The sequence below is a fragment of the Littorina saxatilis genome, linkage group LG15, assembly GCF_037325665.1.
Source record: "Littorina saxatilis isolate snail1 linkage group LG15, US_GU_Lsax_2.0, whole genome shotgun sequence".
NCBI lineage: Eukaryota > Metazoa > Mollusca > Gastropoda > Littorinimorpha > Littorinidae > Littorina > Littorina saxatilis.
Window position 1 is genome coordinate 20,965,208 of NC_090259.1, and position 12,518 is coordinate 20,977,725.

Below are 12,518 nucleotides of genomic sequence, written 5' to 3' on the forward strand. Positions count from 1 at the left end.
CACCCTCGCGGTGACCTTAAGACAACCATGCCAAAGTCTGCAAACCTTGGGATGTAGTAAAGCCCGAAAGGCCTGTGAGAAAGAAGTCAGCTCAAAATGAGAGTGACCAATCCCCACAAAAGAGCGAGAGAGACATCCGAGCACTAAGTACCAGAGTCCACCTCAAAGAGAAAACTCTCAAATAGAGGGTCGCCAGTCTTCCTCTGCCAGTCTCTGCGAACGCAGAGAGAGAGGTAGCACACGACAGCAGCCACTTACGACTGTGCGTAAGCCACCGGAAGTGTGGACCCCCGGTGGTCAAAGACCGCTGTGACTGGCAACCATAAACAAAATGGCTAAAAGCCAGAGTGTTCCCAAAACAGTCTGCTTGAAGATAATTGAGAGTGAATCAAAAAACCGAAAGCAGAAAACAAAGACTGGTAAACGTAAACCGTGAAGCCAGCCAGCCGTAAGACTCCCGAAACAAGAGTTCTTAGGGAAACATTAGCTAAACCTCTGCCCGAAGGAGAAGAGCAGCCAAAACCTGAGAGAGAGGAGGAAAGCCACAAAGAACTACTCCTCAAACATCCATTGTCCAAGACAATGCCCCCTCAGGAAAATCTGAATGTTACCTCCGAGGCCAACTCAAGCGAACCTTAAGTTTGGACGAAACACCAGAACGTGTCTGTTCACTAGAGAAAGACAGAGTCCAACTCGGTGAAAGATAACAAGGACCAAAGTCCAAGTATTTGTGGCCAAAAAAGGGGTAACCTGAAGCCAGAGAACCCCGCCCAAACGGAAATCGTCCTATCCAATCTCCTTAAAAGTGAGAACAAAGGAAAGAAAAGACGAAGTCCGAAGCCACAAGAAACAGGAAGGCAACAACCACCATCGCCAAAACGCGGAAAGGCTGTTGCCCGGCCAAGGCTAAAAGCCCTGACTCCCTGAGGTCGGCCGTTGTTCCATCCCCCCCGACGTACCAAGAAACGTCGGTGAGGAAAAAACCAACCTTGCCGGTAAACCCGGAAATAAAACAGCAGCAGCCCATGGCTGAAACAACTGTTACCCCAACCGAAGAAGGAAGAAGTATTCCGACGGAGGCTGCCTATTGGCTGCCAGCTTAGCTTAACCAGAGGATTGAGCATGCTTCGAGAAGCATGCTTCACCTGAGGATGCTAGCTTTACCTTACTTCAACCCTTGCAAAGCAGTCAGAGACCTGGTGATCTCTACTCGACTGAATCTCTACTGCGGGCAAAGCTCAAGTGACTCTCTTTGACTGTCCAGGGAACAGAGAATGCGAAAGAAACAAGTCCCTCCGACACCCGCCGTACGAGCGTAGTGAAGGAAGGGCAGCCTCATCTGCTCTTCGCTCACCCTAGCAAGGGCTGGCCAACAGAGTAGAGAAAGGAGGCAAGTTCCAAAAGCTGAATTAAGCAAGAAGGAACAAAAGATGAAGCCCGTGTAGCCGAAGCCAGCCAGGGCTGAGCGTGTTCCGGAACTGAACCAAGGTAGAAACAGCGGCAGAACCAAAACGCTAGAGATACCACTTCCAGAAGGAGATGGCATAGCCAAAACCTGCAAACCGTGGTACCCACCAAAGATGACTAAGGCACCGGAAGTAGGAAAGCATCCTACCTTCGCGGAACGAAAATCCGACATCGACAACCAAGACAACCAGCAAGGAAGCCACCAAAGTCGATGCACCCAACAGGAAATCCTGAGTCGCAGCTTCGAGCTTCGACGGAAATCCCGAACTTGTCCGATTGCTGACTAAAGACTGAGAACCAGAATAGTTCAGCCACGAACGCAACCGAAGTCACAGTTGCTGGTGGTAAACTGATGAATGAGATGACCGGAAACCGGAAACCCATCCAACCGGAAAAGACCTGACTCATCCCCCTAATGACGGTCGTGAATAGGGGAAACGTCTAGAGCCACCCGAACTGAATAGGCAGTAACCGCAACACCCAACAGGTAGAGTGAAGACTGCCCCGGCTGAGGCTGAAAGCCTAAATGCCCGTAGGCCAGCCGCTGTTCCTCACCCGCCGACCTCCGAGAATGAGTGTCAGGAAGAGGAGTAGTGTATCCGAACAAAGCCGGAAATGCAGCAGACAAAACCGCAAAAAACGGAAGCGAAAGTTGCATAGAGTAGACTGAGGCCGGAAGCCCAAACGCCCGTAGGCCAGTCCTCTGTCAACTCCAGTCAAAACAGCAACATGTACTTGAAATGGAGGACTTATGCTTCCAGTAAAACCGGAAACACAGCGCCGAAAACGGCTGCCGCACTTGCTGTGAAACACAAATGTGCACGACGGAACAAGAGTGAGACAGAACAGAGGAGGACTGGGGCCGGAACCCGAACGCCCGTAGGCCAGTCCTCAATCAACCCCAGACAAGCCACTACGTGCGCTTGAGATGGGGGACCTATGCTTCCAACAGGAAGTGTAGGAGGCCGAAGCCCCGTCCGGAAAATACCTCGACGTGACCTCTGCCGCAGCCTAGAGGACAGCGTTAAGCCTTTTTCCGGATAACCAGCACGTGTGAAATCGCTGACGACAGACTGAATGTCCGAAACATCCGGCGAAAAACCGAAGTCCACGTTACCGGTGGAAGGCAGGTGAAACGACATAACCGGAAACCGGAAATCCGTCCCCCCCAACGTCTTCAAACTCATGCCCTGCCCAGGATAAGAGTGAGAAGACGGCAAGCCTGCAGCCGCAGGAACCGGAACGGCAGTCGAAGCAACAACCGAAGGTTGAAACGTTGACTGCCGCGGCCAGGGCTGAGACAACACCTGCCCGAAGGGCTGGCGTTGCTCCTCAGCTACCGACATCCGGGAGGAAGTGGAAGCGGAAGGAGCAGTAAATCCGGGCGGAGCCGGAAAAGCATGAGACGAGACCGCGAAAAGCGGAAGCGCCGTATGCGAGGACGGGGGCCGGAAGCCCGAATGCCCGGTAGGCAACGTCCGGTCAACCCCAGAAACGACCACAGCGGGTGCGTACGTCAGGGAACCTATGCTTCCGGCAAATGCCGGAAGCGCAGCAGCCGGAAACGACTGCCGCCATTGCTCAGCCACACAATGGTCTTCAACGAAGCCAGGGTGCGACTGAACAGAGGACGGGGGCCGGAAGCCCGAATGCCCGGAAGGCAACGTCCGGTCAACCCCGGAACCACCACAGCGGGTGCGCACATTGGGGGACCTATGCTTCCGGCGAGTGCCGGAAGCGCAGCAGCCGGAAACGGCTACCGCCATTGCTCAGCCACACAATGGTCTTCGACGAAGCCAGGGTGCGACTGAACAGAGTTTTGCGGGTCGTGAACCCGCCGAAAAGAGCTGTGTCCCAGCAGGGAGCGTCCGACGGTCTCACGAGGACCTGTGGACCAGCTCGACTTACTTGAGTCGCCAACCACAGCGGTAGAAGACGAAGAAGCAAAACATCCGCCCTAGACAATGTCTCGGCCGGAAGAGTCAAGGAAGCCAACAAGCTGACGTCACCCACAGACAGCGGGACCAACGGAAGTCGCAGGCTTGGCACGCAAAATTTCTTCTCGTACGGAAGTACGAATCTCCGGAACCAACGTAGATAACGAAGACACCTGTGACACCTGATCCGCTAACGGCAGAGAAGGTGAGCGAGAAGAAACAGTACATACAAGAGAAGTAGACTGCCCCCAAAGTGTTTGTTCGGGGCATAAAGAGTAACGGACACAACAGAAAAACATGTTAATCCGAAACCACAACAAGTCCCACGGACTGGTAGATACCTGCTAAAGCCTAGCCATGTAAACCACTGTCAGCAACGCTGATACACAAAATGGCGGCCAAGCGATAAGTTACTGGACAAAAAGAAGTCCAAAACGGACGAAAATTAAGCAATAACGAAAATTCCTGTCAGTACTAATGACGAAATAGGAAATGGCTTACCAACTAACAAGCAGAAGGCAATAAAGCAGGTAAAGTAAGGAGAACCTCACTATAACATAGGCCTAGCCACAAACAGAAGCTGTCAGGAAAGCTGAGCAACCGAAAATGGCGGCCACACAATAAGTCACTGAAACGCATTTAGGAGTCCAAGCGGACGAACAGTCAGCAACTACAGATAAATTCCTGTCAACTAATGACAGAAAAGGAACAAGCTTAACAACTAATCAAAGCAGAAAGCAAGTAAGAAGGTAAAAATACGTTTACCTCCAGCATACATCGGCCTAGCCACATATTAAAGCTGTCAATACATGTTGACAACAAAAATGGCTGCCAACGATAGTTACTGAAATATAACAAGTCCAAAAACGGACGAAAATCAGCAACTACAACAACATTCCTGTCAAAATAATGACCAAAAAGGAAAGAGCTCACCAACTACGAAGCAGGAGGCAAGATAGACGGTAAAGTGGCCAGTGGGTGTCATAAACAACACCAAACAGCACAGCCACTGGAGAGCCAAAAATTCACAACCTGCTCCTCGGAAAGCTGAAAGGTCGAATGATATGAACCACGTGTTCAGTAGCAGTAGTGACGTGGCATGCACGATGGGAGGTAACTCCCCGGGTGTATGGTCATTACCATGGCTACGTTTACACTTTTTGTGGTTGGGGTTGCTTCCCTTAGACGGTTAGCCTTTTCAGAACCTGGCATCTCCGATTGTGTCAATGCTACATGTGATTCGGAGTAGGAATATGTAATTTAATATCAGAATATCAGCTCACACAAATAAAGAAGTCTCAAAATAGGAGTACATTCACAGAGGTTATGAACAGAAAGTAGGGGGGGTGGGTCCTTAAAACTATGAAAGGGGGCTACCACGTAAGTATGTATGACGCCAAATTAAGAGACAAAATATCTTTGGGTTTTTCCTCGATTTGACCAATTTATTTTCAAGTGAGCTAGTCAGCATGGCATACTGAGACAGTGGGTGGGGCCTCATCGGAGTTGTCTATAATTCAAAGTATCACTCACTTGTTTAAAAGCAGCGCTTTCTTGGCACGTGACTCTGGGAACCCCATGTCGGTCAGCTGTTTCAATGCGCCCGCATCAATCTTAGGTTGCGGCAATGGTTCACTCAGCATTTCTGTAAGTAGTAAATTAAGACACTGAGAACACTGTTAGCAACCGATTTATCAACTCTTTTGAAGTAGCAAATAAGACATTGAAAACACAGTCCTGGAACGCCGAAGAAGAAGAAGAAGAAAACACAGTCAACCATCACTGAATTAGCGTTTAGCTCGTCCACAACACTAACAGATACCAAAGAGATACTGTACCCACATTTTACAGTTGCAATAAATACAAAAGCAAATAAATATGAAGAGTCAATCTTTGCAACAACAAATAATTGCAACAAAATACACTTTTTAATGTTTGTATTAATTATGGTGAATTGGCTTTGTTATCAGCCAAAAACTATGCAAAATAGTAAAGTTGTACATGTAGTGCATCATATTGTAGAGTACACAGACATGTACACAAGCATGCACTTACTAATATCAAAACATACTGCAGAGACCAGCATTGGTCATTGCAGGTGACTTCAATGATAAACCAACCTTCAGCCTGTTTGAAGATCTTTGCCGCAGAAGGGTTGAGACAGAGAATTCTTTGAGACGCCTCGATGAGGGAGACCAGAATTCGACGAAGTTCTGTTTGAAACTGCAAAGGAATAAACGGCAACAAAATGTGATCATGTTTTGTTTTGTTTGTTAAACTTTGGTCTGATCTAATGAACCCTCTAAAACTGAAATTAGGGTGTAAATAAACAAGAAGAGCAAACGCTCGATCGAGTCACTTTCGCAGTTCTGAATATTATATGAGGCATCAGATGGACAGGAAGAAATTGCTATTCACAACACAATGAGTCACGTTCACATAAAATTTGAGCCCGGTCACTTTTATAGTTTCCGAGAAAAGCCCAACGTTAAGTTGTGTGTTGCCGAACAGAAAAGGCTAGTTATCTCCCTTGTTTTTCTGATAACGTTCGTAAAAGGCTACAGATGTAAATACTTTGATGTAAAGAATAATCCTACAAAGTTTCAATCACATCCGATGAACTTTGTCAAAGATATAAAATGTCTAATTTTTCCTTTGACGCTGACCTGTGACCTTGAAAAAGGTCAAAGGTCAACGAAACCATCGTTAAAGTGTAGAGGTCATTGGAGGTCACGACTAAACAAAATATGAGCCCGATCGCTTTGATAGTTTCCGAGAAAAGTCCAACGTTAAGGTGGTGTCTACGGACGGCCGGCCGGACGGACAGACTAACACTGACCGATTACATAGAGTCACTTTTTCTCAAGTGACTCAAAAAGCAAAAACGCAAAAACAACATAGTAGCTTTTACTTTAGTTTTAGAAAACACAGATACAAGTCAAAAATTAACAAGAACACAGAAGTCAACAGAAGTCATGAGGGTAATGAGAGTTTCAGCTCATGAGCTCGGAAGAAGAAGAAACAAGTCGCGTAAGGCGAAAATACAACATTTAGTCAAGTAGCTGTCGAACTCACAGAATGAAACTGAACGCAATGCAACGCAGCAAGACCGTATACTCGTAGCATCGTCAGTCCACCGCGCACGGCAAAGGCAGTGAAATTGACAAGAAGAGCGGGGTAGTACTTGCGCTGAGAAGGATAGCACGCTTTTCTGTACCACGTACTCTTCGTTTTAACTTTCTGAGCGTGTTTTTAATCCAAACATATCATATCTATATGTTTTTGGAATCAGGAACCGACAAGGAATAAGATGAAAGTGTTTTTAAATTGATTTGGACAATTTAATTTTGATAATAATTTTTATATTTTTAATTTTCAGAGCTTGTTTTTAATCCAAATATAACATATGTATATGTTTTTGGAATCAGAAAATGATGGGGAATAAGATGAACGTAAATTTGGATCGTTTTATAAAAAAAATATTTTTTTTACAATTTTCAGATTTTTAATGACCAAAGTCATTAATTCATTTTTAAGCCACCAAGCTGAAATGCAATACTGAAGTCCGGCCTTCGTCGAAGATTACTTGACCAAAATTTCAACCAATATGGTTGAAAAATGAGAGCGTGACAGTGCCGCCTCAACTTTCACGAAAAGCCGGATATGACGTCATAAGACATTTATTGAAAAAATGAAAAAAACGTCTGGGGATTTCATACCCAGGAACTCTCATGTCAAATTTCATAAAGATCGGTCCAGTAGTTTAGTCTGAATCGCTCTACACACACACACAGACACACAGACACCACGACCCTCGTCTCGATTCCCCCCTCTACGTTAAAACATTTAGTCAAAACTTGACTAAATGTAAAAAGATAAACACGTCTCTGAGTCTGAGTATTGAATATTGATGGAGTCTGCATGGCATCCTTCAGCTAAAATAATTGACAAATTGGGTAATGTTGAAGAATAGTTTCCCGAACTCAGACAAGCTGTCTGCAGATACAGAGAATCATAGCAGTGTGATGAAACTGATGCAAAACCGTTACGAAAAGTGATAATTTTGACTTTGAAATTTGAATCATTCGATTCATTCTGTAAACTTTATTTTCATGTCACGGGACATGTCAACAGGGTGGAATGTAGAAGGGAGATCTATAATTAGGGAACCCAGCACTGAAATTACCCACAAATTGTTTACAAAACATCCTGTTACTTACATCCACAGAATTAACTGGCTCTACATCTCCAGGGTTGTAGGTCATCTTTGGCATATTGGAAGTCACCTTTCGAATTGTGGCCACATCCGGCGTTCGTCGATCTTCTTTCTGCAAGGAGAAATATAACACTATAACAGTCAAAAAAGTTGAAGTGCTAATTGTAAAGTTTCCCAGTACTATTGAGGGCTCCCACGCAGCAAAAGCAAAAATGCCTTGAAATTGTTTTTTCTTCTTTTGGGGGAAGGGAGGAAGGTGGAGAAGTGGAAAGCATAGCAGTATACAGCTAATAACACTTAACAGATTTAAACTGTGTGTTTAAAATGCAGCTCATTCCACCTACAAAATTACTCTAACCATGTCCAAAAGTCAAACTCAAAACAGTTTGATTAATGAATGAGTTATTCTAATATCTACTTTGAACATGACCGTGATGATGACATGAAAAGTAAAACACAAAACAACAAAAACAAACAATCAAACAAACAAAACAAGAAGTCAGCTAACCTGTCTCTCTGATAATTCAAAGGCTGATGGTGGAAGTCGACGTTTCAGCAACAAAAGTTCATCTGCAATCCAAAGAAAATGTGTGTGCGTATGTTAAACTTAAAGTTAGTGATGAACAAAATATTGAACTATTTTAATATGTAAATTGTTTATGTAATGTCCCATCATTTACTGACTCTGAACGAAACAAACATATAATTCACACGAAATACATGCAGTAATTTAACTGGGAATGTGATGCAGCAGACTTGAAGGTAACCCATTTGCAGTTTTGTGGGCCAGTTGTTCTATTTCCTTTCAGTTTCAAACACCAGCGTGGGGTTTTGTTGAACATACCTGCGTTACATTTACAGCTTATGCAGGCTTTTGCCAAGTGTCCACACGCTTAGGATTTTTCTCATAATGTGAATCCGCACTACATACACAATTTCTCAAAAAAAGCTATTATACAGTGTTTGTGTACTTAATGAAGTTAATCTTGGAGAAACACTCAAATCAAATGGTCCAGAGTGCTTCATGACTTCTATGGAAGTCCAGAAGTTAATGAAATTGCGAGGAAGAAAACCAAATCTAACTCCGCCATCATGTTTGAAGTCAGCGCCTCGCTGCCCCTAGTGAAGGCGTCGCCGCCTCGCCTCTTCTGATTGGTCAACACGGCCGGATTATTACATATGAAGGAACACATAAGGAATACAACATGCGCTATCCTTCTGAATTTATCGCAAGCTCATGCGTACAAAAGGTGTTACGTTAGTTTCACAAGGCGTAACATGAGTGTGGCCACCTGCATAGCCAGCGTCTTACCGGCCCTTCAGCGTTGGAAATTCATAGATCTATCACAATCAAGTGGTTTTTTGAACTTATTTTTGATACAAATCACTTATATCAAAGCAACAAATAATTCTTGTGAAATTAATTGAAGGAATAAGCTCCGAAAGTGAGCATAATTAATCAACTTGGTCATGCGATCAAGGAAAACAGCTGCCATGGTTGTCTCCCTTTGCACACATCGCATTCGTATTATATATGATATCAACATAGTTGTCTCCCTTCCTAGCTGCGCAGCCGTTTTCCTTCTGAACCCCAATTAAATGACACGCATCCATACAGTTCATTCCTTAACTGAATGGTAACTAAAATGACTTTTTTTTTTCAAAATCACTAGATCAGTCTCCTGTTTCTTACAGGCGAGAATAGGCGAGTGGGGCAAGGAAGTACCGTTTCTTGGGCACATCTCGCCGGGAGTGACGCTAGCCGACGCCAGGTAGCTTTGGGCTTGCTCGCTTGGCGAGAAAACATGGCGGCCACGCAGCTGCCCATCCGATTGGCTGTCCATGGTTTTTTACCGACCAGTGCAGACGACCTTTTCGGAATCAACTAATGGTGTTTAATTCTTCCGTAGCTAGCCATTAAACCGTTTCATAGACAATCTCGCTTCCTAGCTTCGCGAGTGGGTAGCCGAAAGAATATCTCGCCTGAAAGAAACACACGTCAGTACTTGCAGATTGCAATTGCAGTAGATAACGTCCATGAATGCACAATGTTAAACCCAGCGTGGAAATTCTGGTATTATAGTTTATACCCGCTGTTGTTAAACACGTCACGGCCAATCCGGCCTCTCCCATCATGCAACAGAAAAAGGGGCGGGGCTTGGCAAAAATAGCACAACACGTGGCACGCGATGTAAACACGAACAGGCCAGATGGAAGGAGAAAGTGGCTTTCTGTCTGTGCGAGCAGCATTTCTTCTTTTAACACGGCTTCTTCAGAGTTTTTCACATTTCGTTTCTGAACATTTGTGATATATATCTTGCATATTGATTGCGTATCTTGTTTATATTTACAATACAATTGAACTTTCACACAGAGAACCTTTGTGTCAAAGAAATCAGTCACACAGAGAAAAACAGAATAACAAAGTCAAGGCTGTAGATGTCAGGCTAGTCAAACGGACAAAATGAAACTTAGTCTTGTTTGCTGTAACTCAGTCACGGCTTATGGTACTTTCGCTGATATTGCAGAAAAACAACACAGAATCAGCCAAAACCGCTAACAATAAACAAGTTTAGTACGTCACAACGTCAATGAACAGAATTCTCGAGTCAATTTTTGCATCAGACTCTGACTAAGTGAGTGGGGCAAGCGTCAAACACCACTAAAATGAGGAGGGAAATCTTGGCGCATTTTTTTGGCGGAATACTTGAACAAACCAATCATTTTCAAACTGACCAAGGACAAAATCAGGTTTGTGAACCGAATGGTGAGGGGGGAGGGTAGCTCGAAATGTGTGGGTGATGATTTCACAGCACCAGTCCATTGCTGCAGTCTTAGTATAGTAGCTCCACCGACCACTGTTCCCTCCCCCTTCCTGTTCGTTCCCCCTTTCAACCCCCTACCACCTTGGAATAAACTGCACAAGACCATTTGCATATATATCCTGGTTTCTTCCATTTGTGTTGCCAGGGGCGACCCAAGATACGAGTCCCTTTGTTTCCCATGTCCACTTAGAACAAACCGAGTTTAGATTTCCCCTTCCTGTTTTTAAAGTAAACTTGTCCATCCTGTGAGGCACTGTCAGGGACAGTAATTATAGTTAGTGGGACCATGTAGACGAAGTCAACGGTGATGATCTGCGTAGTGTATACGCATACTTTGGGACAAGGTCTGTTATTCCACCCAGCGAGAGCCTCTAACACAATCAGTGTTTTCGACAGATGCAGGCGGGAAGACCTCAGTGTTTCACATTCCAACATCCGACGGTGATAGTAACTTAGTAAGGGCTAGGCTGCGATCTGTAAGCTGTATTGCACTGACATCTCTTTCTGTCTATGGAAATAAATGGCGAAATTTGAATTAACACTTCTCAACATTAACAGTGACCAGGAGAACGCAATAAGGAGACTATTTACTGAGAATCAATGGCCATTTGAAACTCGAAGGTGTGTAATAAAAGATTCCATTTGTGTACCAAGAGGTGCTGGGCCATCATCGTGTGACCTCGATACAGAGGCTGTCTCTCGTGTGTGTAGTACCGTTAGGGTGCAGACGTGGTTATCTGATCCTGGAGGCGATGGTGAAACCGGAGACACGGGTCCTAGTGCAGGGCTCTCCTCTGGGGTACGCCAGTGTGCCTTTTGTTTTTGCAGCCCTTGTGCGATAAATCATCGCCAGAGGTGGCTACCCTAGGTACAGGCCAATTGCCACACCGCAGGAATTCCGGCGTTAGAAAAGTACTCTACAAGAAGTATTGGTCCATGCTAGACCGACGCGGTGCTTGGAATTGTGCATTGTACTTGGTGAAAAAGACGTCTTGCTTACATCAAGACAATGCAACACCGGTAAACATTAACCGAGAAATGATGCCCGACTGTGTGCTCAAACTAGTGAGAAAGCTTTATCCCAACCCCACAGGAATACCCTATCAAGGCCACAACTGGTGGTAAAGGTTAGTTGCATTTCTTTCTTCATATCCGATGTAACAAATACACATGCACCTGAGACAGCATGCTCTGGATCCAAATTGCCGCATGCCACGTGTTTTGCTATTTTTGGAACGCATGGTGTAAATCTGTGACATCGCTTTTCTTTGAACAAGATCCCCATTGAAATGTTTGTTTACAAATATCTTCTTTATTATGGAGAATTAACCTTATCTAAGCGCATAGGGCGGTAAATGTGTGAAAACCAGCTGTGTGAACTAAAAATCTGACACCGTAACTCATGATTAACCAAGATATTAAAGAAAATGTAGGAACAGTATTTGTCCGTTGCCTGCAAGAGGTTTGAAATGATTTGCCAACGCAGAAGGTCAGGCTCCTTATATACTCCTGCGGAGCCTTTAAACGTTTAAAACACACACACACAAACACACACACGTCTGGTTACAGTCCAATTCCTTTACCAAATTTGGAGGAAAAGGGGAAATGCGCACTCACCATTCTCCTTGACCCCTTCTTGCCCTAGGGTCAGCTCTTCGCTCAAACCTTTGCACAGGCGGACGTGAAGCAACTTATGATATAACGATGTTTTCATGCTGTCGCCAGGCCTGAGGAAATGCTCCATGGCAACGATTTTCACTCGATCAACAGTCCATTCCCGTTGCAAATCCACCACGGTGTCTCGTCCGTCCCAACTGGTGATTCGGACCTTCATGTCGAAAGGTGGGAACAGATGAGCGTCCGTCACCACCATCTAGGACTCCTGAATGAAGGCCGATTGATCATTGGCCGCGAAAGAGGGTCCTGTGGAGGCCAGACAGCTTTTCTGATCCCGAAACACTGTGGAAGTTTCTGCAAAGGATCGTCAAAACTTGTTGACTGCGTCCATATTTGTTGTGACTGGCCGCCCTCTATTTCCGGGAGATAACGCAGGGGAGCTCACTCTGCCACAAT

General features: G+C 45.1%; 1 protein-coding gene across 1 annotated transcript in view; it reads right to left on the reverse strand.

The window, feature by feature from the left end:
* Nucleotides 1–12,476, reverse strand: part of LOC138948793 (ubiquitin-associated domain-containing protein 1-like) — a 20,808-nt gene extending 8,332 nt beyond the window's left edge. Inside the window, exons 1-5 of the mRNA XM_070320409.1 lie at nt 12,063–12,476; nt 8,129–8,190; nt 7,625–7,732; nt 5,525–5,627; nt 4,938–5,049 (exon numbers count right to left, since the gene is read on the reverse strand). Coding sequence (XP_070176510.1) covers nt 4,938–5,049; nt 5,525–5,627; nt 7,625–7,732; nt 8,129–8,190; nt 12,063–12,318 — 641 coding nt within the window. The 5' untranslated portion in view covers nt 12,319–12,476. The remainder of the gene's footprint in view (nt 1–4,937; nt 5,050–5,524; nt 5,628–7,624; nt 7,733–8,128; nt 8,191–12,062) is intronic.
* Between the last annotated feature and the right edge of the window lie 42 nt (nt 12,477–12,518).